Raw genomic sequence first — 26,303 nt, forward strand, 5'->3', positions numbered from 1 at the left:
TGACTTCTTCTAGTGTGACTAGTCTTTGTAACCTTCGGTTCATGTTAGCTGTAACCTTAGGAGCAAAGTCTATGAAAAACGGAGAAGGATTCTCATGATTTGTAGAAGAAAAAATCCCTTTAAAATAGTCCTTTGCAATAGCCGCAATGCCATGGGGAGAAGAGGCTGTCTCACCATTCTGACCATGTAAACGCCATATCTTGTTTTGTCGTGTTCTAGACTTATACGTCCTATGGAAAAACTTTGTGTTACAGTCCCCTTCCCGTAGTGATTTAACTCAGAATTTCTCTCGCCAAAACCGCTCCTCATTAAGCCAAGCAGTCTCCAGTTTTTCTTCCAAAATTGCCAGCTCCTGACCACCATGATTCCCCCCGATTTCATGTTCTTAATTTAGTTAAGGATATCCTCAATCTCTTTTTAAGAGTTTGCTTTTGCCGATTGTTGCCATTGAACCAACCTGTACTTGCTTATTTTGATAATTTGAGCCACTTAAAATATTGCAGATCCTTGTACTGGGATTTTCCAAGCTTCCAAGATGATTTGCCTAACTTCATCCTTGTCACACCAACATTTTTGGAACTTGGAACATCGCTTGGTTTTCTCCAACTGAGGGTTAGAGTCCATCAATAATGGAGCATGGTCTAAACCTATCTCTGAAAGCCTCAAAACCATTGGGTCAGGGTATAACTGCATCTAGCTGTTCTGAGCTAGAATCCTGTCCAGATGTTCTTCAATAAGATCAACCCCTCATCTTCTATTTGTCCAAGTAAAATGCCTCCTTACCATTCCAATATCAGCCAAACCATTATCACCAATGAAACAGTTGAAAGACTCCCCAGAAGATAGAGATTTGTCGCCTCCACCTTCCTTTTCTTGTGAGCTTGTAATTGCATTGAAATCCCCATCAAAACCATGCTCTGATCACTTTGTCCCATCAGTAAAGACAGAGTTTCAAATTGCACCAATCTGACTTGTTCATTGTAGCTCAAATAAACTTCGATTAAAGTCCATTCTTCATGAGACATAGGATCTGAAATCGTAGCAGCTTTATAGAAGTTGGTAGAGCTAGAAATAACCACCTCCAAGTCTTCCTTCTATGCCAAAATTAAACCTTCAACTGCACTCATAGGATCTACACTAAACTACCTAGAGAAACCACATGATCTCATCTTCTTTTTCACTTGTTGATATTGATTTTTGAATTCACATAGAAACAAATCTTGAGGGAGTGGGATTTAATGATCCTTTTTAGGTTATAAACCGTAAGGAATTTTCTCAAATCCCTACAATGCCATGAGAAGATTCTGATGACCTCTGAGGTGCCATTTCCTCGCTGGTACCCTCCACCTCAGCAACATCAGATTAGTCATTTTCCAAACAAACTCTTTTTTGGCTATTCAAATTCTCCTTACCCGAATTACTTTTCTTTGCCCTACTAAAGAAATTCTCTATATAGCGCCTTTCTACACTAGATTTTTTATTTTCTACATTTTTGGCTGCATAATTGCTACTGCATCCAACAATAGAATGCTGTCCATAGTCATAGGCAAGGTAGTTTCCTTAAGAGTTCTACGCGTTTTAATAGTTATAGAGGAAACTTCCATCTCCCCTATTTCTTTTTCTTTTACCTTGCTAGGATTTGCAGTTAAATTAGTTGACAGTGCCTCTTTTCCATTATTCACCTTCATAGACAAATTAGAAAGGCTATTTAAGAGCCAAGAAGGAGTAGGTTACTTTCGCTGCCGCTAAGCTTTCTGTGAAGGGGCTGATTCAGAGGCATTAGCACAATTTTCATTCCGTAATTCTATTATTCTTCCAACCTGTTTAGCTTTTGTCCATTCACCAATATAATCTTATCGAACATTATTGGTGTTAAGAGTGTTCCAAGAATTCAACGCAAGTTTAGATTCATGGCCGATCCTCGCACAATAGGTACAGAAAATACCAATGCGCTCATATCTCAAGCCAATTTCCTTAGTATTGCATCTGGACCAGCAACACACAAAAAATCTCTAAGATGTTTAGTAGCATCTAGCTCCATCCTAAATGGCTGTCTATGTTAGTCCCCAGGAGAGAATCAAAAAGGAATTTTTTGACAAAATTAAAAAATATGCTGATGAGATTCAGGATCCTTGGATGCTATTGGGAGATTTTAATGAAATTGCTGAAGTGGGGGAAAAGAAAGGAGGAACCAGAATTGATGATCATGCTTGTAAAAAATTTAGAGAATGGATAAACAAATGCAAACTCATAGATCTCGGTTTTGTGGGATCGAAGTATACCTGGAAGGGGGGCAAAGGGAAGGATTGGATAGAGTCTTCAAAAGGTTGGATAGAACTTTAGCTAATGCAGAGTGGAGAACAGAATTTGGTGATGCTAGAGTGAAAATCCTTCTGAGGGTGCATTCAGACCATCACCCTTTATTGGCAGTTTTAAGACCAAATCGAATTGACGGGGGGGGGGGGGGGGGGGGGGGGGAGAAACCTTTTCGTTTTGAAGTCATATGGGCTACACATCCAGAATTTAATGAGATCATTCAAAGGAGTTGGAACCAAAATAACCATTTTTATCATAACTTGAAAACTCTCACCCAAAAGCTTAAAGTATGGAACAAAGAGATATTTGGTCATGTTTTCAAAAAGAAAAGAAGGATTCTGAACCGGCTGGACAGTATTCAAAGGAATGACGCATATGGAAGAAATAGTTTTCTTCAGAGATTAGAAAAGGAGCTCTTAGTAGAATTAGAAGAGATTTTGAACAAAGAGAAAATTATGTGGATGCAGAAATCAAGGCAGCAATTTTTTGTTGATGGAGACCGAAATACGAGATTTTTTCACACAAAAACTATGATTAAAAGGAGGAAAAACAGAATTCTAAAGCTACGAGACAAAGAGGGGAACTGGTGTGAGGACATGAGTGGTTTACAAAAAACAGCAGTGGAGTTCTACAAAGATTTATACCTAGAAGATAAAGACGACACTCCTGTTTTATTGACGCGAACCACATACCCTCCTCTAGAGGTGTTTGATGACAACTCCCTTCAAAAAACTCCTTTGGAGACTGAAATTCAGCAGGCTCTGTTTCACATTGGATCGTTTAAAGCACCCGGGGAAGATGAATTTCCAGCATTCTTTTTCAAGGAGTATTGGGATATGGTTACGGAGAATTTTTGCAAATATGTTGAGTTTTTGTGGAGAAATCCAGAAGAAATCAGAGACATTAACCAAACTCTCTTAGCCCTTATACCCAAAGTGGAACAGCCAGAATTTATCACTCAATTTTGCCCTATTGCACTATGTAATGTGGTGTACAAATGTATCACAAAAATTTTGGTGGCTAGAATCAAACCGATGCTTGCTGACAGAATAGCTCCCTACCAGTCTAGTTTTGTATGTGGAAGAGTCATACATGACAAAATCATTATAGCTAAGGAGATGACACGTGACATGAAGAGGATGAAGGGGAAGAGGAAGTTCATGGCCATCAAGATAGATTTTGAAAAGGCTTATGACAGACTAAGGTGGAAAGTTATTGAGAAGGCTTTGGAGGAGTTTGGGGTGGGAGGACATGCTAAGAGAATTATCATGAACTGTGTCTCAACCGTCTCCTTTAAAGTCCTCTGGAATGGATGCAAATCGGAAGAGTTCTAGCCAACACGAGGAGTGAGGCAGGGAGACCCCATATCTCCTTACCTATTCGTGATTGCTATGGACAAGCTCTCCCATCTTATAGAGGATAGAGTTATTGAAGGAAGGTGGAAACCTATGGTTGCTGGAAGGGATGGACCACTGATAGCCCATCTACTTTTCACCGATGACCTTCTTATTTTTGCTGAAGCCTCGGAGGCACAAATAGAAGTGATCAATGAAAGTTTAGCAGCATTTTGTGATGTATCGGGGTTAAAGATAAATGCGTCAAAGACGTCAATATTATTCTCTAGGAACGTGGAACAAAACCTCAAAGAAAAACTAATCCAGAAGAGTGGATATAAAGATGTGCCATGCCTTGGGAGATATTTGGGCGCCATGATTACAAATAACAGAAAAGACAAGGACAACTTTAAAGGTACCCTGGAAAGAGTGAAGAAGAAGTTGAGTGGCTGGAAGGCTTCTTGTCTCTCCTTTGCAGGACGAGTCACGCTAGCACAGTCAGTAATAGCCCCGGCTTTGAACTTTGATATGATGCATATGCAAATTCCTAAAGGGGTCTGCATAGAGATAGAGAAACTACAGAGAAAATTTATATGGGGAGAAGAAGGCAACTTGAGAAAAATACATATGATAAAGTGGGATACTATATGTAAAGCCAAAGGAGAGGGGGGACTTGGATTTAGACGAATTGTGGAAATGAATCAGGCTTTCCTCATGAAAGTTGTATGGAGGCTGCTAAATGAGCAAGATAGTCTATGGACAAATGTCTTGTATAGCAAATATGGAAGGAGCCTAAATTTAATCTATGAAATGAGAAGCGCTTTGACTGACTCACAATTTTGGAGGAGCTTGGTTAAGATTGTAGAAGAGGTAAGAAAAAATATAAGCTTTTCTGTAGGAGATGGAAGAACCATCAGATTTCGGAAAGACGTGTGGATCAGAGGAGAACCACCTCTAATCGAAATTCTGAACCAAGACTCTATTCAGGAAGATATGAGAGTCAGAGAATTCATTACTAGGGAAGGCACCTGGGACATACAGAGACTAAGAGAATGGCTGCCAGAAACACTTCTAAAGAAAATACATGCAGTTCTCCCCCCAAGAGATGAAAGGGGAAGTGATTCCATAGTGTGGATGCTCACTCGTGATGGTAATTTTTCTATTCGTAGTGCCTACGATTATCTAACCCCCCAAAACAGCACACAGGATCAAGTTTGGAACCTAATTTGGTCTTGGAAAGGACCACAGAGGATAAAATATTTTCTTTGGCAAATCACACATAAAAGAATCATGATAGCAGATAGAAGAAGAAGGATCTTTGGAAGCTCACCTGATTGTCACCGGTGTCGCGGAACCCCTGAAACCATAATTCACGTTCTTAGAGACTGTCTTGTAGCTTCTTGAATTTGGACACAGCTCCTTGATCCCTCCAAGATTCAGGAATTTCTTAGAGCTTCCTTCGAATACTGGCTAAGGTTGAATCTGTCCACTGAGCTAGGGAACCAAAACCAGCATGACTAGACCTCAATCTTCGCCATCGCTTGCTGGTGGCTATGGAAGTGGCGTAATAAGGAAATCTTCACCTATCCTGGTAAGCGTCCACAAGATCCAGTAACTTTTATTAGGCAATATGTTGTTGAGAAAGAAAAGGCTTTTGATAGAAATAGAATTTTTGGAAATCAAAGAAGAAGAATGGAGATCCTTATAGCCTGGACGCCTCCCCCGGAGGGATGGGTCAAAGTTAATACGGATGGAACCTCTGCTGGTAACCCTGGAGATGCCGGATGCAGTGGTGTGGTTAGAAATGAAGAGGGAAGGTGGGTAGCTGGGTTCATCATGAACATTGGACATTGCTCTGCTTTTGAAGCTGAGTTATAGGGAGTCTATCAAGGTATAAAATTGGCGAAAGAATTGGGATTTACAAGGATAGTAGTGGAAACAGATTCAAAGTCAGTTTGGCAAGTGTTAAGAAAAAAGACGTGGCGAAAGAAGCAAACAAATCCTCTTATTAGAAGCATAGAAGATATGTTGGAAGATAATAGACAAATAAGACTTTCACATATCTATAGAGAAGGAAATCAAGTAGCTGATTGGCTATCTAAAGAAAGCACTAAGTATCCAATAGGTGTTCATTTTTTGGATAACTTTTCTAGAGAAGCGGGACAACTATTGGCTAATGATGTAAGAGGGGTCTTATTACCCCGTACTGTGACTGTTTAGTTTTTTTTCTTTTAAGCCTTAGGCCTCGCTTGTAAACAAAAAAAAAAAACCCTTCACAATCCTCGATTTTTTCCCTTTCATCTCAAAGAAACCTGTTTCAATTACCTTCCCGAGTCTATCTCCAATCTTCCAACCAGCCCCCAGCGTTTTAAAGTTCTCCGGCATACCCCAGTACTGAATCCAAATTGGGAAAGTGTGGATCACAACATTATCACTCTGGTCATTCTCTTTGTGAAGATAATTTAAATTAAGACCTTCTACCATAATTATAGAAGCTAATTTGAAGATAGGTGTCTACATTTACTATTCTAAAAGTTTTATTAATACTGTTTTTTCTTTAAGAACTAATCTATCAAAAATATAAATCCTCATAAGTTTATTTGTCACTTTACTCTTATTTGATTAATCTGATTACATTCACATTATAAAATTTATTATATTTGGCACACAATTGAAATCACAATTTAACGGCGAAATATATACAAGCACAACCATTATAAATTATTTATAATCAATCTCTATAAGTAATATTTAAATTGTTGTCCAAAATCGCATATTTTAGTTGTGAAAATTCACGTGCAATTATTTTCATGTGAAATTTTTAACTATTTTCAGATATCAATTTCACATAAAAATAAATGCATCTAAATTTTCACCTATGAATTGTTTGATAGTATATATTTAACTCGTAAATGACATTGATAGAAACTGATTCGACATACACCCAAATTTTCAGTAAATAAAATTTTAATACCTAAAACATGTATAACATGCTATCTGGCAGAAAAGATGTATATGTTCTTAATTTAGTTAGTAAAAAGTTTGAATATATCTAAAGGAAATTTACTCATTCGAGTGTTAGTTATAAGAGCACTGAAATTGGGAGTTGAGTCAATTTGAAAATTCCGTTGTACTAAATATGCCTCTTAAACTGGGTTTGGTTGAAGCACTAGATCTTGAAGAAAATAATATGTTTAAGACACCAACATATTGCACAGCGCGTTTGAGAGCATTTTGATTCTAGATTTCAAGCATTTTCTGTATTCTGATTTCTAAGTTCTAACACCATTATGATCATTCGAATGATAATCACACAGAATTATCTCGTTATTATGGCTACTTACATCGAACGAGGCACACAAATACACAACATTCAAAACTTCGTACCCAGCAGCTCAACGACACAACGATCAAACCAAAAAACGAGAAACGTCAAAAACAGTACCGGAATCGGTAGATAAACATATACTCCTATATCCCCACAACTAACTCGAAGTCAAGTTTATCTAAAGCCGCTACATCAATGTTTATTTTGCATTTTAAAATGAACAGAGAGCATATGCTCATATATGATAAAGAAAGATAGTAAATGAGGAAGACGAGCAAAAATAAACAACAAAAGGAAGATACAAATACTTTTGGCAGCCTGTTTACCGAACCGGCTGCTGATTGTAGTGTGCCTTTTCTTTTTTCTTGGCTGCGGCAAGCCTTGCACTCCGTGCAGCAGCCTCACTAGCAGCTGCGCGTGCAGCCGCATCCATCTCCTTGCTTGACTTTTTCTTCTTCATAGAGGCAACTTTCTTAAGCCGCTCTTTGACATCAGTTGACGATGCATCATCGGCCTTCTCAGATCCTGCAGTCTCAGAAGTTGCATTATTGACATCCACGCCATCAGGCTGGTCTTGTGGTTCTTTCTGTTCCTTTGAAGATTTATCCTTCTTTTTCTTCTTTTTTGCACTTTTGCTTTCCCCAGCAGCATTCTCCTTCTTCTCCACCTCTCCATTGCGATCATCTTCCTTCTTCTCAGCACCTGCATTTCCAAAGGTCAGTAGGAGTGGAATTTCAAGTAGAGAAGCTCCAACTAACTATTTAAGCAGGACTGGCATGAGTGGATGAAAAAGTACACACGTTTGTTCAAAACAAAAGTATAAAAAATTCAACCTCAAGATTCATTTTCAGAAAGAATAAAAACAAGAAACTTAGAAATGGCTTCCTTCAATCTAATTTAAAACACCATATTACCATGGGAGTCATCCTGACCACTGGGTTCTTTTTGTAATCCTAGCTCAACCAAAACAGCTTCAAGCTCTTCAAGCTCTTTTTTCTTCAATTCCTTCTTTGAAAGTTGCCTTTCAGTTTCTTTGGTAGCTGGCGAAGGTTCAGGAGGTCTTTTAAGAACAGGCTCAGCTTCTACATGCACTTCTGAGCTATTTTCATGTTCATCCTCAGCTTCATCTTCAACATCATCAAGACCTTCTATCTCACTCTCACTTTCCTGGTTTCAAATATTAAATGATGTAAAACAGTTAGTTATATAGCCCGACAATGAAGCAACCAGAAGATGTTTCAACACAGACCACCTATTCTAGAATTTGTAATGGCTATTCCAAGACTTAACATTTAAGTATATTCAGGGTTGTCGACAAAACCTGTGGGGGGAGTTTTACCACCCTCAGCTTACTTGATTAATAACCAATATCATAGCAACTCTAGATATTTAATGGAATGATCCTCTCACCTTGAAGCAAATCAGCTAGGTTTATTGTAATTAATGTAGAATGCACGCAAAATAATAAATAACATTCCGGCGATTCAGTTTTTATAAATCAATGATATTTTCCAGGTTAGTTATTCATAATGATGAAACAATGATTACACAGGAGCATGCACATGAAAACATAACTAGGTGATGCACATGGAAAAATATCTCGGCAAACTACAAAAGCAACCAGGCCTGGTGCAAGTGAACTAGAATCAAGACTATGAATGAATATTGGTCGCGAATCAAGACGACCATTAACAATTCTATAATTTAACCTCAAAAGCCAAGCCACTAAGGCGCTACTAGTGTAAACGATTCAATATTCAACTTAATTCTGATGCAACCATAAACAACACAATCACCCCAACAAAAAACACCCCAATGCAACCTATTCTGAAAAAAGTGATCATTCGCTACTTAAACACTAGCATCCTCCCTTGAACTCATAGCAGATGAAATAATACTCAACCACAAATTAATTTCTATCAACCAAAAGTTCAAAACACATATAATTATCATACAGCAACTCTATCCAGGCAGAATTCTCAAAGGTATCCCTTGCCACCCATTCAAACTAGAAGGCCTAGAACTATCCAAAACCTAATAAAAATACAAATAATTCTCTCGAGTTCTAAACAGCAATCCAAGGCAACAAACACAAAATCAAGACAGAACAATAATTTCACCTCTCCGGCGGCCTCGGCCTCAGTCACCGAAGCTGAGGGAGCAGCAGTGGATGAAGCCCAAACGGCCTGAGGAGGTGCAGTGGTTGCATAGTAATCGTCATCGTCTTCGTCATCAACATCAGCCCAAGACTTGGCGGTGAGAGGAGCCGGAGCCCAGAAAACCTCCTTCTTCTCGGATTCCGCCTCCGCCGCGGCGCCTCTTCCCTTGGAAGAACCCTGTTGGTCCTTCTCAGGCTTCTTCTTCTTCTTCTTGAGGCTTCCGAGGGCGGCGAACACGTTGGTACTGTTTATGACCGGCGCCTCGTCTCTCCTGATACCTCCACCCACCATCCTCCAATCTCACAGAGCTCACAGCCTCGAAACGACACGGGAGTAACGCGTTTTGAAGTCAGCCGTGATGGAATTCCAGTGGGAAGGGCAAGATCGGAAATAGATAAAATTGTCTAGGGTTTCAGTTTTTTGAAGAGGAGGCGATGGTGATGGTGGTGTGTTGAAGTGTTTTACCTTTTTAGGATTAGACAAGAATCGGGGTATGGGAGAAATGAAACGACAGCGTTTTCGGATGAAGAGCTGAGAAGTGAGAAATGAAGGTTGAGTTGCTATTAGAGTAGAGAAAGAGAAGAGGTTGAGGCCGAAGGGGATATATATGGATATGATGTGGTTTTCTAGTTTTCTTTTGCGTCTGGGAATTTATAGGAGCTCCGTTTCTACTTCGTATTTTGTAATTTCGGGTGCGGTAAGAATAAAAAATCTGGGACCAATTCGGATATCGAATGATTTTACTGCACCATTTACTCATAAAAGATCCGTGTAGATGTGGTGTGCTGGGCCTCCATGACTGCGGTTAGAACCACTGCCATAACTGGTTGGGGAAGACAAACTGACCAAAAACTATTTTTTCAAAAAGAACTAACTAATTAAATTGACCCGTCTTGGTTGATCTTATTTGATTTTGCAATTTGCTTCATTTCTTGTGTACAATTTTTCACTCTGAATTATATTATTACGAATTCAGTTTGAACTCATAATAGTTCAAATATAAGAAATAGATACATAAAATTAAAATCTAATAAGAATGAAAAAATTTATAAATTTCAATTTTTTTATTTTTAACAAATCTTGTGGAAAAATGATCGAACTTCAAAATCATCAAATGTTTTCTCCTATAATTTTCCTCTTTGGGTCTTTCCCGTTTATACTTCAACAAATTAATAGGTTAGACAAGGTTGCACGCTGTAGCATTTGGTAAGATTACCCGTGATCTTGCCCATTCATTTCAATTCCATATCAACGTCACCAGATCCTAAAAGAACATTGATTTGACAAGAATGATGTGCTCACATTGCACCATGCTACTAATTCTCAAATTCCAGGAGCTGAAGGGAACAATAGGCAACCCAAATTCAAAAAATGCGTTGATGGATTCTAACAGGCTAACAACATCTGATTCATTAGATGAACATCATCAAGAATTTTCTCAGAGATGCGCAAACAACGAAACAAATGGGGCAGAAAAATGGATTATACATTCTTGCTTCAAAACTTTGATAAGTACACAGTACCAGAATGAAAGAAAGATTCATATACTCCTATTTTCCCTCACTTAAAATTATAAATTTGCTCATAGTCAATTTATCTAAAGCCGCTATTGATGTTTATTTTGCATTTGCAAATGAACAGAGAGCATATGCCCATATATGATAAAAGAAAGATTGAAAATATAAAGGGCAAAACAAAAGGATAAACAAAGAGAAGATACAAGTACTTTGCCACTTGCCACCTGTTTACCGCACAGGCTGCTGATTGTAGTGAGTCGCCTTATCTTTTTTCTTTGCGGCGGCAAGCCTTGCACTCCTAGCAGCAGCCTCACTAGCAGCAGCCCTTGCACCAGCATCCATCTCCTTACTTGATTTTTTCTTCTTCACAGAAGCAACTTTCTTAAGTCGCTCTTTCACGTCGGTTACAGGTGCATCCTCTGCCTTCCCCGTTCCAGCAATTTCAGTAGTTGTCTTTCCATCAGCCACAGAATCAGGCTGGTCTTGCGATTCTTTCTGCTCCTTAGAAGATTTGTCCTTCTTCTTCTTCTTCTTTGCATTTTTGCTTTCACCGGTGGCATTCTCCTTCTTTTCTAACTCACCATTGCGATCCTCTACCTTCTCAACACCTGAATTTTCCAGGACAGGTAAAAGACTCCACATAAGAAATTTCTACATAATTAGTCATCTTAGCAGGGCATGCAAATGTATTGGTGAACGTTTGCATGTGCAAGTTCAAGTCTCAACTTAATACATTAGATATTTAAATAGCATTCTCATAGCCAACGTGGTTGAATCAATAACAAATGCTGACAAAATAAATACCTCCTTGAAAGAACTAAGATAATTATAATATCTTTTTTCTTTTTTCCTTTCACAAGATCAAAAACATCATATTACCATGGGAGTCAGCCTGGCTTCCGGGTTCTTTTTGCAATCCTAGCTCTGCTAAAACAGCTTCAAGCTCCTCAAGCTCTTTTTTCTTCAATTCCTTCTTCGAAAGTTGCTTTTCAGTTTCCTTGGTAGACAATGAGGGTTCACGAGGCTTCTTAACAACAGGTTCAGGTTCTACTGGCACTTCTAAATCATTTTCATGTTCATCCTCAGCATCATCTTCAGCATCATCAAGGCCTTCTATCTCACTATCGCTTTCCTGCTAACAAATCATTCACATGTCTTGCAGTTAGTCAATGTGTCTAGCAGTTAGACAATGTGAAGCTCAATGAGCAATAATACCATCTTCTATGTTATTAATTTGCTATTAAGGCCAAAACCAATTAACAATTTAAGTGCCCAGTTATGCAGCTTTCAGCTTTCATTACTCCACGATCAATGGGATGTGCAGGGCAAGTCCCCGAAGAATAAAGGCTACGTTATATGGTCTAGGTTATACATTATAGTTATGGGTGAAAACGCAATCATTTTAACTATGCAAGATTGAACAAGTGAAAACTTGAGCTTGAAGAACCAAATTCCAAATCCAGAAATGAGAATAACAAATCGGCAAATTGACAAATAGTCATCAAATGCATATTAATCAGATTCCAAATCATTAAACGGAATAAATGACAACCCGACAAGAGCATAGATATTCAAATTAGCAAACCGACAAGCAACGTCATCAAATCCAAACATACCAGATTACAGATCGTTAGACCGTTAACACAAATCAAATAAATGACAATTCAACAAGTATCATAAATACCTTCCCAGAGCTAGATATCCAGAACAAGACCAGAATCCCGAATACTCATTATCGAACAGAATATCCAACATTATATCTTTAAGATATAAAAAGAAACACTCAGGTTTCTTTCCAATCATGCATGGAATAATATTCAACACAACTCTTTCTTCTCAAAGAAACCATCATCAACCCATCCAATCCAACCTTCAAAACAGCATTGCCTAACACATCCAACTAACAGAACACAGACAACACAAACAAAACCCCAAACCTACTGAATAACATCCATTCCAGTTCAGTTCACCTCGTGGCAAATAAAATGTGAGAACATGAACAGCTCAACTAATCCAACTTTTCCAAGTCTGGTCGCTATCCATGCCACAGGACTAACGGATTCAAAGATAAAAAACATAATAATAAAAGAAAAAAAAGTACACACTCTCTGCATCAAGCCAACCATCATCACCATCCTAGTTAAAAAATAAACGATTCAAGCCATTGCATATTAAGTTTCAGCAGTACTGATCGAACACACATAAATAGAAAAATCCAATTAAAAAAATGCTCAAAGTTTTATGTTCACCTCAGCAGGGGGCTCGGATTCAGCAGCAGCAGCAACAGGGGCGCCCCAAACGGATTGAGGTGGAGCGGTGGTGGCGTAGTAGTCGTCATCATCCTCGTCGTCAACGTCAGCCCATGACTTCGACGTGAGTGGCGCCGGGGCCCAGAAAACCTCCTTTTTCTCCTGCTGTTTTGCGGTGGAGGAAGCGGCGGTGGAAGAGGACGAGGAGGCTCTCCCCTTGGATGAACCCTGTTCCTTCTCAGGCTTCTTCTTCTTCTTCTTGAGGCTTCCGAGCGCTGCGAACACGTTGGAGCTGTTTATGACCGGCGCCTCCTCCCTCCTACTCCCTCCTCCCACCATTTCCAATCTCAAACTCCGCAGCGATGGCCCCGAAACGACCGCGTTTCGACAGCTCCAGTGAAGGGACAAGATCGGAAATAAATCAAATAAATAAAAGAAAGAGAGAAATTCTAGGGTTTGTTTTTGTTTGTTCCTTCTCAGCGAGAATGGTGATCTGAGAAGTGAGGAATGTAATGTGGATGGAGTTATAAAAGGGTGCGTTTTAGAAGGAGAAATGAGAAATGTGTGTGTTGAGTATAGAGATTGAACGGAGAGGGGCGGGGGATCAGAAACGACGATGATGTGTGTGTCTCTCTCACTCTACATTACAACAGTGTCATCCTTTTGGGAATTTATAGGGCTTATTTGAAAGAGAAAAAAATAAAAAATAAAAAAGGACCTCCCCGGATTTTAAGTTTTTAACCTCCGACTATGTATGTATTGGGTTTGGAACTTTGGATTGTCTTTTTAGAATGAAAAAAAATAAATAAATAAACCATTAAATAATGATTAAAAATAATAAATTTTTTAATAATTTTTTATAAAAAAATTAATTTTTATTAAATAAAATATTTTTATTTAATTTAAAATTTATTTAAATATATCTTTTAAAAAAATAATTTTATTAAAAAAAGTAAATTATTTATTTTTTAAAAATTTGAAAATATTTTATTTTTAAAAAAATAAAAAATATTTTAATATTAAATTTTTTTTAAAAGTCTGTTTAAATGTAAAATAATTTTTGTCTCTTAAAAAAAGATTTTTTTAAAATAAAAAAATAAATATTTTTTTAAAAGTCTAACCCTAATTAATTTTTCGAAAAAAATACCAATTAAAAGTTTAAAATCTTTAAAATAGCAAACGATAGACATGTTATATCGTTCTATTTATAAATAATACAAAACAAATAGAATTCTACATGTGTTTCATTATCTACAATAGTGTATCTCATCGCTTCTGCATAGTATAGAAACGATATTATTTTGGACAGTAAAATATTTGTTATTTTTTAAATTTTCATATAACCCGCATCAATTCCTCTTTATTCACCAAGAATCCTAATAAAGTAAGTAAAATTTTATTTAAAAGTTATTATTTCTATGACAATTTTTTACAAATAGACATATCGTTATGATTAATAGTACATATAAACAATATCATTAAATTTTATATGATAAATTAATAAAATGTCATAATATATCAACTATTTACTATTATAGATAATCTAATTAATTTTTTTATTCTTTGAAGGCTAATAAGTCTTAGATTAAAATTCTCAAATTATTCCTTCTTATCATCTTTTTTGTCTCAATCCTTCGATCATTTCCATCATTTTTACCACTGTCACTCTCCGAAAACGCTCAATTTTAATCCCCCTAAATATTCTTCTTATTATTCTCCTCTTCTTCTTCTTTTCTTTTATCGTTATCACCGTCATATTTATTATCATCACTACCATCACTATCTTTATCTTCACCATCATTATCGATGCAATAGAGATGTCATCACTCCAGTCGCAACAGCAAATCAAACACAGCCAAGTGCTGATTCAAGAAACAATGTATGCAAAATGTGGTTCCGTGGTGTGAGGAAGCGGCTATGGGAAAGATTCGCAGTAGACATAAGAGACCCATGGAACGTGTGTGGCCTAAAACCTTCGATTCTGTTGAAAAGGTGTGCCAACAACAGTGAAAGGCGAAAGCAACATCGGAGGAAAAGAAGACGAGAAAGAGAAGGAAGAGATAGAATGCAAGTGCAAGGAACACCATTCAATTTTATGCATCTAGTAGCATTGTAATTTGTCTTTCACATATCGGCCTACAAATCATTGAAGTTCTTAAAGTCATTGCTGGAGAAAATCCTTTTATTAGTACCTATTGATGATGCATGTGAAGCTTACATCTTCTTAATTACAAAGGCCTTCAATAAAGGAAAGATTGTGTGCAAGTTCCTATGTTTAGAGGAGTTGTTTGTCTGCAAGTAGGGGTGATCGCGAATTAAATATGATCAAAATGTTAATCCGATTCGATCCGCACTAAAATCATCGGATTTGATATCTGTATTTTTTTTATGTTTGAATCCAATCCAATTTCGCAAATCGGATATCGAATATATTCGCCATATTAAAAAAAAGTAAAAAGCTTATTCTTATTAAAAAATATCAATAAATTTCATTTTTTATTTTTTAAAATATATTTACTCATAAAATATTATTAAACATACTTTTCTTAAATAATAAAAATAAAATAATACAATATATAATAATTATTATTTGAAATAAAACATAAAAAATATTTACTTATTTATTTATTTTTGCGTATCCGCGAATATACAAATCGAATATGTAGATATCTATACGAAATTTTCATATTGAATTCAGATAAATACTACAAATATATAGATTAAATCCGATCCATAAACACCCCTATCTACAAGATTATTGTGTGTAAGTTCTTATTATCAATGCCTTTTGTTGTTATTAATCTCGAAAAGTAGTTGTATTGAATCTGAAAGTTCTTTAAGAAATTGCATATGGGATTGTTTTCTTTTTTTTTTTAATAAGGATTCGGATGGAAAAGAACATCAAAGGAATATTTTGATAATTCTAGAGAAAAATTTAATGGAGTTAACTCTATATTTAGTAATTGATTATTTGTGTCAGATGAAATTTTTCTTTCATAAGTATAATATTAGTTTTTTATGGTTAATTTTGTTAACGTTCAAATCTTTCATAGTTAAAAATAATTATTTATTCTAATCTTATCATATGTTTTAGAACACAAAATAGATAAACTCTTATTATAATATTATCAAATTATGTGAGTCAACCAACTTTAAATTGGTCAAGTAATTAAATTTTTCGTCCATTTAAGTAAGTATAAAGTATTTAAATTTTATCATGTGTATGCAGTTATTTATTAGTCAATAACATACACTTAAATATAATTCCAATCTATAATGGATTTTTTTTTTTGGGTGACTATCTATAATGGATTAATCATTAACTTTTGAATTGAAGAATTTCATAGAAACTAAAAAAATCAATTATGTGAGTCACAATACCAGTTTGGGTAAATAACTTAAATAAGTTCTTTTGGAAAATGAGCTTAAAACATAAGGACTTTTATTAAAAGCAGCTTATAAATAAGTTATTTTGTGTTTGATTTTTTAGTTATAAAAGTACTTATTTTAAAGTTGTAGCGTTTGGATAAATAACGCAAAAGATAAATTTTTTTATAAAAGAGAATGAATATTAAAATAACCATGATAACAAATATTTTCCAATATTGAATGTTGATTTTACATAACCTAATCACTAATATTGTGTATGATATGGTAGGTGAAAATAAAAAATAAATATAAAATGTGTGTCAATGTATATTTTATTGTTGTTTTTTATTTTTTATTTTTACTCCTATTAGAACTCTCTTCTCCTTTATTGAGGTCAAGAACTTGTTATAATTAACTATGAAAATAATAAGCTATAAAATTACATATGAAAAAAATAAAATTAAAACTGAAATTTCATACCACACTTGAATACAAATTTAATAATAAAAAATAGTGATAAAATGATAAAAAAAAATACTTAGAAGGAATATATGCAGTAAGTTGTTCAGATGTAATATTGTCTGGTGGATGATCAATACTTCCATAAGATGTTTCATTACGTAAAAATGGTGAGACTTGGAACATTGCGTGAGAATGATGGTGGAAGGCCAGTGCTTCTAGCAGACCTTGTGTGAAAATGGTAATGAAGGGTCAGTATTTTTCATAGAGTCAAGAAGGAAAGTAGATTTTTTTTGTTGTAAAATTAATTTTTTTAAGTAAGTGGTAGAATGACTTATCGAGAAGCAAGAAGTCATATATTTCTACTTCTTCAAAAAGCTACAAATTAACTTTTCGAGAAGTTAAAAGCTTTTTTTAAAATAGTGCCAAACACATAGATCGTGACTTTTTATAATCCAAAAATTAAAAAAAAAAAAGTAACTTCTGCTACTTTTCAAACGGGCTCAAATTGCAATAACTGATGCTAATTGACTTTGAAGATACATCCAAAGTTATTCAATTTGAATCAAGAATCCAAGAATCACTTTGTATGGAAATATATTTGATTACAAAAGTACTCTGCCGAAAAAAAATATTGACTACCATTAAGGCATTAATTATCACATATTAATGATGAAAGATTAAAAAGGGTAAGTTTTATAATTGCCAGTACCAAACTAATAATCAATTCTGTTGTAAAATAAATAAAAGATATATTAAATATAAAATATAGATATATAAATAGAAGATTTTAACATTAAAATAATTAGCTTAATAATAATTTATATATATATAATAATATTATATATTGTAATGTGTATATATATATAAAGATAGAAAGAAGTATTAAAAGTAAATAGAGAGAGAATTGCATTTGTTTTGTTACTGTAGTTGTATTTTCCTTTTACCCCGTACATGCTTTTATAGGCATACAAGACTTCACTTTTCAAGCTTCATAAATATTGTCTTGCTTCTTTTAATATGGGATTGAAAACTGAACCACCTACATTAATGGGCATCCACTTTGACTATATTGATCTTATCACAACACTCCCCTTGGATGCCCATTTAAGATTATTGCCTCGTTAAAACCTTACTAAAAAAAAACCCAGTGAAAAAAAACCTTAGTGAAGGAAAAAGAGAACAATATTCTTTGTAATGGGGACTGCCTCATTAAAAACCTTGTCAAGAAAACCTAATGGGAAAAAAACCTGACCAAGGAAAAAAGAGTACAGTCTCCCCCTCTTGCCGACATCATTTAATGTCTCGAAATCGACGCATTCCAATCTCATGTACCAATCTTTCAAAGGAGGATTTTGTGAGTGACTTTGTAAATAAATCTGCCAGATTGTCACTTGAGCGGATCTGTTGAATATCAATTGTCCCTTGATTTTGAAGATCATGAGTGAAGAAGAATTTGGGAGAAATATGCTTTGTTCTATCACCTTTGATGTATCCGCCTTTAAGCTGAGCAATGCATGCTGTATTATCTTCAAATAGGATAGTTGGAGCTATCTTATGATCAATCAATCCACATGACGACAGAATATATTGAATCAGGCTCCTTAGCCAAAAACACTCGCGACTAGCTTCATGAATCGCTAGTATTTCAGCATGATTAGAAGAGGTTGCTGCTATCGTCTGTTTTGTGGACCTCCATGATATAGCTGTATCACCATATGTGAATAGGTATTCTATTTGAGATCTCCCTTTATGTGGATCAGACATGTATCCAGCATCTGCGTAGCCAACTAATTGTGACTTGGATCCATAGGGATAAAACAATCCCATATCAACCGTTCCATGAAGATATCGAAAGATCTGTTTGATTCCACTCCAATGTCTTCTGGTTGGAGAGGAACTATATCTTGCTAGTAAATTCACAGCAAATGATATATCGGGTCGTGTATTATTAGCAAGATGCATTAGCGCTCCAATGACACTAAGATATGGTACTTCAGGACAAAGGATATCTTCATTTTCTTCTTTAGGATGGAATTGATCCTTCTCCACATCCAAAGATCTTACGATCATTGGGGTACTCAAGGGATGTGACTTATCCATATAAAATCTCTTCAAGATCTTTTCTGTGTATGTTGTTTGATGAATAAAGGTCACATTTTTTATATGCTCGATCTGCAGGCCGAGACAAAATTTAGTTCTTCCAAGATCTTTCATTTCAAACTCTTTTTTTAGAGTTTTTATAATTGTTGGAATCTCTTCAGGAGTCCCAATGATATTTAAATCATCAACGTACATAGCAATTATAATGAACCCAGATGTAGTTTTTTTTATGAAAACACATGGGCAGATATCATCATTCTTGAATCCGTTTTTGGCCAGATACTCAGTAAGACGATTATACCACATTCGTCCAGATTGCTTTAGACCATATAAAGATCTTTGCAATTTGATTGAGTATAACCCTTGCGAATATTCATTAGATGGTTTAGATATCTTTAGTCCTTCAAGGACTTTCATATAGATATCCCGATCTAATGAGCCGTATAAATAGGCTGTTACCACATCCATTAAATGCATATGCAGTTTATGATATGCAGATAAACTGACCAAATAACGTAATGTTATCGCATCCACTACAGGGGAATACGTTTCTTCATAATCTATACCGGACCTTTGTGAAAAACCTTGTGCCACAAGTCGGGCTTTATAGCGCACAACTTCATTTTTCTCATTTTGTTTTCTCACAAATACCCATCGGTATCCAACAGGTTTTACATCTTTAGGTGTACGGACTACAGGTCCAAAGACTTCACGTTTTGCAAGTGAGTCTAATTCAGCCTTCATGGCTTCTTTCCATTTTGGTCAATCATTCCTTTGTCGACATTCTTCGACTGATCTTAGCTCAAGATCCTTATTTTCATGCATGATATTCAATGCCACATTATATGTAGATATTTCATTGATAATTGTCTTATTTCGGTCCCATTTCTCTCCTGTAAAGACATAATTTATCGAGATCTCATCATTTTCACAATTTTCAGGTACCTGAACGTCTTCTGGCGTTAACACTATATCAGAATTTTGGACAACTACAGGTGTCTCTACTATGTCTTTTTCAACAGGAATATTATTTACCTCTTTTCTCTTTCGAAGATTTTTTTCTTTGGAACTGATAGGCCTGCCACGCTTCTGGCGTGAATTTGCTTCAGTGGCTACTTGTCCTACTGGGACATCAATTCGAATTGGGACATTTTCCGCTGGTATATAAGATTTAGTTATCCTCTTTGTATCGGAAAATGCATCAGGAAAATCATTTGCTATTCTTTGCAAATGTATAAACTTTTGAACTTCCAGTTCACATTGCCCTGATCGAGGATCTAAATGCATCAATGATGATGTATTCCAGTTAAGCTCCTTTTCAGGAAGCTTATTCTCTCCCCCTAATGTTAGAAATTTTGATTCATCAAAATGACAATCCGCAAACTGGGCTTTAAATACATCTCCAGTTTGTATCTCAAGATACCTCACTATAGAGGGAGAATCATATCCAACATATATCTCCAATTTTCTTTGGGGTCCCATTTTGGTGCGATTAGGTGGTGTAATGGGAACATATATCGCACACCAAATATTCTTAAATGGGAAACATTTGGCTGCTGGCCAAAAGCTAATTGCATAAGAGAAAACTGATGGTAACTCATTGGCCTCAAACGAATAAGTGCTGCGGCATGTAAAATAGCATGCCTCCAAATCGAGGTTGGGAGATTTGTTCTCATAAGCAAGGGTCTAGCAATTAATTGGAGGCGTTTAATAAGCGATTCTGCTAACCCATTTTGTGTGTGAACATAAGCTACTGGATGTTCAACACTTATTCCATTGGCCATACAATAAGCATCAAAAGCTTGGGAAGTAAATTCACCAGGATTATCAAGACAAATTGCTTTGATTGGATTTTCTGGAAATTGTGCTTTTAATCGAATAATTTGAGCCAGTAATCTCGCAAACGCCAGGTTGCGAGAGGACAATAAGCACACATGTGACCATCTCGAAGATGCGTCTATTAGGACCATAAAATATCTAAAAGATCCACATGGTGGATGAATAGGTCCACATATATCACTGATGAGCGGATAATTTGTATACTTTTTGGCATTGTTTTTAGTATGTTTTTGATAAGATTTAGTTAGTATTTAGTATATTTTTATTAGTTTTTAATTAAAATTCACTTTTCTGGACTTTACTATGAGTTTGTGTGTTTTTCTGTGATTTCAGGTATTTTCTGGCTGAAATTGAGGGACCTGAGCAAAAATCTGATTCTGAGACTCAAAAGGACTGCAGATGCTGTTGGATTCTGACCTCCCTGCACTCGAAGTGGATTTTCTGGAGCTACAGAAGCCCAATTGGCGCGCTCTCAACGGCGTTGGAAAGTAGACATCCTGGGCTTTCCAGCAATATATAATAGTCCATACTTTGCCCAAGATTTGATGGCCCAAACCGGCGTCCAAAGTCACCTCAAGGAATTCCAGCGTTAAACGCCGGAACTGGCACCTGATTGGGAGTTAAACGCCCAAACTGGCACTAAAGCTGGCGTTTAACTCCAAGGAGAGTCTCTACACGAAATTGCTTCATTGCTCAGCCCAAGCACACACCAAGTGGGCCCGGAAGAGGATTTTTATGTCATTTACTCATCTATGTACTAGTTTTCTATAAGTAGGACCTTTTACTATTGTATTAGAGAGCTAGAGAGGAGAGCTTTTGATCATGTTTTTATGATTGAACCCTCTTTGGGAGGCTGGCCATTCGGCCATGCCTAGACCCTGTTCTTATGTATTTTCAACGGTGGAGTTTCTACACACCATAGATTAAGGGTGTGGAGCTCTGCTGTACCTCGAGTATTAATGCAATTACTATTGTTCTTCCATTCAAATTCCACTTGTTCTTTATCCAAGATATCACTTGTTCTTCAACATGATGAAGGTGATGATTGACGCCCATCACCATTCTCACCCATGAACAAGGTGACTGACAACCATTCTTGTTCTACACGCATCCGAGGCTTAGTGAATATCTCTTGGATTTCTGATTGTATGATGCATGGTTGATCGCCTGACAACCGAGAGCTCGCCTGACAAACGAGCCAGCCATTCCATGAGATCAGAGTCTTCGTGGTATAGGCAAGAACTGATGGCGGCATTCAAGAGAATCCGGAAGGTCTAACCTTGTCTGTGGTATTCTTAGTAGGATTCAATGATTGAATGGCTGTGACGTGCTTCAAACCTGTAACCTACTGGGCGTTAGTGACAGACGCAAAAGAGTTATTCTATTCCGGTAGGGGAGGGAACCAAACCGGTGATTGGCAGCACTGTGACAGAGTGTGTGCATTAGCTTTCACTGCGCGGATGGGAGGTAGCTGCTGACAACAGTGAGACCCTATACGAGCTTGCCATGGAAAGGAGTAAGAAAGGATTGGATGAAGACTGTAGGAAAGCAGAGAGACGGAAGGGAAGGCATCTTCATACACTTGTCTGAAGCTCATACACCAATGATATACATAAGTATCACTATCCTTATCTTTTATGTTATTTTCGTTCATCATCATATATATCTGAGTTTACCTGACTAAGATTTACAAGATGACCATAGCTTGCTTCAATACTAACAATCTCCGTGGGATCGACCCTTACTCACGTAAGGTTTATTACTTGGACGACCCAGTGCACTTGCTGGTTAGTCGTGCGAAGTTGTGTAATGCCATGGTATTAGGCGCACCAAGTTTTTGGAGCCATTACCAGGGATTATGAGAGTTGTGAAAAAGTATAGTTCACAATTTCGCATGTCAAGTTTTTGGCGCCGTTGCCGGGGATTGTTCATGTTTTGAGCAAGCTTTTGGTAACATCAGAGCCAAGATCCGGCAACAACATCAAATTTTTGGTGTTATTGCCCGGGATTGTTTAGGCTGGACAACTGACGGTTCATCTTGTTGCTTAGATTAGGTATTTTTTTCGAAATTCTTGAAGGTGAATTCTAGAGTCTCATGATGATTTGTTGAAATCTGGCTGGCTGAGAAGCCATGTCTAATCTGATTGGACCGAGGTTTCAACTTATCACCACAAGAGCTTGTTGATTTCGTATCAATCTTGCTTTTGGAGCAGTGATTTGCTAAGGCTTGGCTGACCTTTGGTCATGTCTAGTGTTTTGGACCGAAGCTTTCCTTGAAAGCTTGGCTGGCTGTGAAGCCATGTCTAATTCCTGGACCGGAGTCTTAGACTAGCATTGCACTGATTCCTGGAATTCTCATTAAGAATTTTGATACCTTTTTCCACTTAATTTTCGAAAAAATACAAAAAAATTTGCAAAATCATAAAAATCCAAAAATATTTCTTGTTTGAGTTTAGAGTCTCATCTTAAGTTTGGTGTCAAATGCATGTTTTTGTTATATTTTTCGAATCCATGCATATATTTCTTGTTTTGATCTTTAAATTCTATTGACTTGAGTGTTTATGTGTCTCATATAGTGTCAGTAGTACACAAACTGCTAAGTTTGGTGTCTTGCATGCATTGTTATTTGATTCTTGTTGCATTTTGATTATTAAAAATCCAAAAATATTTTTAATTTGTGTCTTTTCAAGTCAATGATACAAAGAATTGAAGATTTAGAACATACTGCAGAGGAATTATACAGAAAAAGCTGAGCATTCAAAAATGCCCAGTGAAGAAGGCAGACTGGCGTTTAAACGCCAGCCAGGGTACCTGGTTGGGCGTTTAACGCCCAAAAAGGTAGCATTTTGGGCGTTAAACGCCAGAATGTATACCATTCTGGGCGTTTAACGCCAGGATGGTGCCAGGGGAAAGATTTTGTTTTCAAATCAATTTTTTTTTTCAAGTTTTCAAAGTTTTTCAAAATCAAATCTTTTTCAAATCAATTTTTTCAATCAAATGTTTTCAAAATCAATTTCTTTCCTTTTTCAAAGATACTTACTAACAATTAATGATTTGATTGAACATCTCAAATTTGTTGCCTTTTCTGTTGAGAAAGGTTTAATGTTTGAATCATATCTTTTCTTGTTAGGCAAGTCATTAGTTTTTAAAATCAAATCTTTTCAAATTGTTTTCAAATCTTATCTTTTAAAATTGTTTTCAAATCATATCTTTTCAATCATATCTTTTAAAACCATAACTTTTCAATCAAATCTTTTTAACCTCATCTTTTTCAAATTAGTTTTCAATCAAATCTTTTTAATTTCTAATTTCAAATTCTTTTTCAAAAATCACTTGATTTCTTTCTCACTTTGAATTTTCGAAAATTATCAATCTAATTTTCAAAATGTTTTCAAAATCTCTTGATTGAATTTTCGAAAATTCTCTTCCCTCTTTCCCACATCCTTCTATTTATGGAGTACTACTCCTTCTAAATGCACAATTCGAACCTTATCTAATTAAAGTTCGAATTCTTCTTCTCTTTCTTCTTACTATTTCTCTTTTCCTCTGACATTTCAAGGAATCTCTACACTGTGACATAGAGGATTCCACATTCTCTTCTTCTTTTTCTATTTCTTATGAGCAGAAGCAGAGACAAAGGCATTCTTGTTGAAGCTGACCCTGAACCTGAGAGAACCTTGAAGCGAAAGCTAAGAGAGTCCAAAGCACAACTCTCTTTAGAGGACTTGACCGAATTCTTCAAAGAAGGAGACATGGCAGCCGAAAACAACAACAATGCCAACAATGCAAGGAAGGTGCTGGGTGACTTTACTGCACCTACTCCTGATTTCTATGGGAGAAGCATCTCTATCCCTGCCATTGGAGCAAACAACTTTGAGCTAAAGCCTCAATTAGTTTCTCTAATGCAACAGAATTGCAAGTTTCATGGACTTCCAATGGAAGATCCTCATCAGTTCTTAGCTAAATTCTTGCAAATCTGTGACACAGTCAAGACTAATGGGGTTAACCCTGAGGTCTATAGGCTGATGCTATTCCCTTTTGCTGTAAGAGACAGAGCTAGAATATGGTTGGATTCTCAACCTAAAGAAAGCCTGGACTCTTGGGAAAAGCTAGTCAATGCCTTCTTGGCAAAGTTCTTTCCACCACAAAGATGGAGTAAGCTTAGAGTGGAAGTCCAAACCTTCAGACAGAAGGATGGAGAATCCCTCTATGAAGCTTGGGAAAGATACAAACAATTAATCAGAAGATGTCCATCTGACATGCTTTCTGAATGGAGCATCATAGGTATTTTCTATGATGGTCTCTCTGAACTATCTAAGATGTCTTTGGATAGCTCTGCAGGAGGATCTCTTCATCTGAAGAAGACGCCTACAGAGGCTCAGGAACTAATTGAAATGGTTGCAAATAACCAATTCATGTACACTTCTGAAAGGAATCCTGTGAACAATGGGACTAGTCAGAAGAAAGGAGTTCTTGAGATTGACACTCTGAATGCCATACTGGCTCAGAACAAGATATTGACTCAACAAGTCAATTTGATCTCTCAAAGTCTGTCTGGAATGCAAAATGCACCAAACAGTACTAAGGATGCTTCATCTGAGGAAGAAGCTTATGATCCTGAGAACCCTTCAATGGAAGAGGTGAATTACCTAGGAGAACCCTATGGAAACACCTACAATTCTTCATGGAGAAATCACCCAAATCTCTCATGGAAGAATCAAGAGAGACCTCAACAAGGTTTCAATAATAATGGTGGAAGAAACCGGCTTGGCAATAACAAGCCTTTTCCATCATCTTCTCAGCAACAGACAGAGAGTTCTAAGCAGAACACTTCTGACTTAGCAACAATGGTCTCTGATCTAATAAAGACCACTCAAAGTTTCATGAATGAAACAAGGTCCTCCATCAGAAATTTGGAAGGACAAGTGGGTCAGCTGAGCAAGAAAATTACTGAACTCCCTCCTAGTACTCTCCCAAGTAATACAGAAGAAAATCCAAAGGGAGAGTGCAAGGCCATTAACATGGCCGAATTCTGGGAAGAAAGAAAGGAGGAGGACGCCACTGAGGAAGACCTCAGTGGGCGTGTACCAACCTCCTCTGAGTTCCTCAATGAGGAACAATGGGAATCTGAGGCTCAAATTGAGACTATAGAGATTCCATTGGACTTACTTCTGCCATTCATGAGCTCTGATGAGTATTCTTCCTCTGAAGAGGATGAGTATGTCACTGAGGAGCAAGTTGCTAAATACCTTGGAGCAATCATGAAGCTAAATGACAAGTTATTTGGAAATGAGACTTGGGAAGATGAACCTCCCTTGCTCACCAAAGAACTGGATGACTTGTCTAGGCAGAAACTGCCTCAAAAGAGGCAGGATCCTGGGAAGTTTTCTATACCTTGCACCATAGGCACCATGACCTTCAAGAAGGCCTTGTGTGACTTAGGGTCAAGTGTGAACCTCATGCCCCTCTCTGTAATGGAGAAATTAGGGATCCTTGAGGTGCAAGCTGCAAGAATCTCATTAGAGATGGCAGACAATTCAAGAAAACAAGCTCATGGACTTATAGAGAATGTTTTGGTGAAGATTGAAGACCATTACATTCCTACTGATTTCATAGTCCTAGAGACTGGG

General features: G+C 36.6%; 2 protein-coding genes and 1 non-coding gene across 4 annotated transcripts; all 3 read right to left on the bottom strand.

Annotated features, from left to right (window-relative positions):
* Nucleotides 1–7,104: 7,104 nt before the first annotated feature.
* Nucleotides 7,105–9,796, bottom strand: LOC130939072 (uncharacterized). The gene is made up of 3 exons (XM_057867202.1): nucleotides 9,099–9,796; nucleotides 7,893–8,145; nucleotides 7,105–7,680 (listed from the first exon to the last, which is right to left on the bottom strand). The coding sequence occupies exons 1-3, from the start codon at nucleotides 9,426–9,428 to the stop codon at nucleotides 7,301–7,303; spliced, it is 963 nt and encodes a 320-aa protein (XP_057723185.1). The 5' UTR covers nucleotides 9,429–9,796; the 3' UTR covers nucleotides 7,105–7,300.
* Nucleotides 9,797–10,333: 537 nt separating this feature from the next.
* LOC130961596 (uncharacterized) lies at nucleotides 10,334–13,582 on the bottom strand. 2 transcript variants are annotated; one of them, XM_057887559.1, is made up of 3 exons: nucleotides 12,904–13,582; nucleotides 11,534–11,789; nucleotides 10,334–11,262 (listed from the first exon to the last, which is right to left on the bottom strand). In XM_057887559.1, the coding sequence occupies exons 1-3, from the start codon at nucleotides 13,240–13,242 to the stop codon at nucleotides 10,883–10,885; spliced, it is 975 nt and encodes a 324-aa protein (XP_057743542.1). In that variant the 5' UTR covers nucleotides 13,243–13,582; the 3' UTR covers nucleotides 10,334–10,882. The 2 variants fall into 2 exon arrangements, with proteins under 2 accessions (XP_057743542.1, XP_057743548.1); XM_057887565.1 differs by having other exon boundaries at nucleotides 10,336–11,262; nucleotides 11,534–11,786.
* An 11,248-nt stretch (nucleotides 13,583–24,830) lies between these two features.
* LOC130950736 (small nucleolar RNA R71) lies at nucleotides 24,831–24,934 on the bottom strand. Its single transcript, XR_009073711.1, has one exon. It is a non-coding gene; the product is annotated as a small nucleolar RNA R71 (small nucleolar RNA).
* Between the last annotated feature and the right edge of the window lie 1,369 nt (nucleotides 24,935–26,303).

This window comes from Arachis stenosperma, chromosome 1 (assembly GCF_014773155.1).
Source record: "Arachis stenosperma cultivar V10309 chromosome 1, arast.V10309.gnm1.PFL2, whole genome shotgun sequence".
Taxonomy (NCBI): domain Eukaryota; kingdom Viridiplantae; phylum Streptophyta; class Magnoliopsida; order Fabales; family Fabaceae; genus Arachis; species Arachis stenosperma.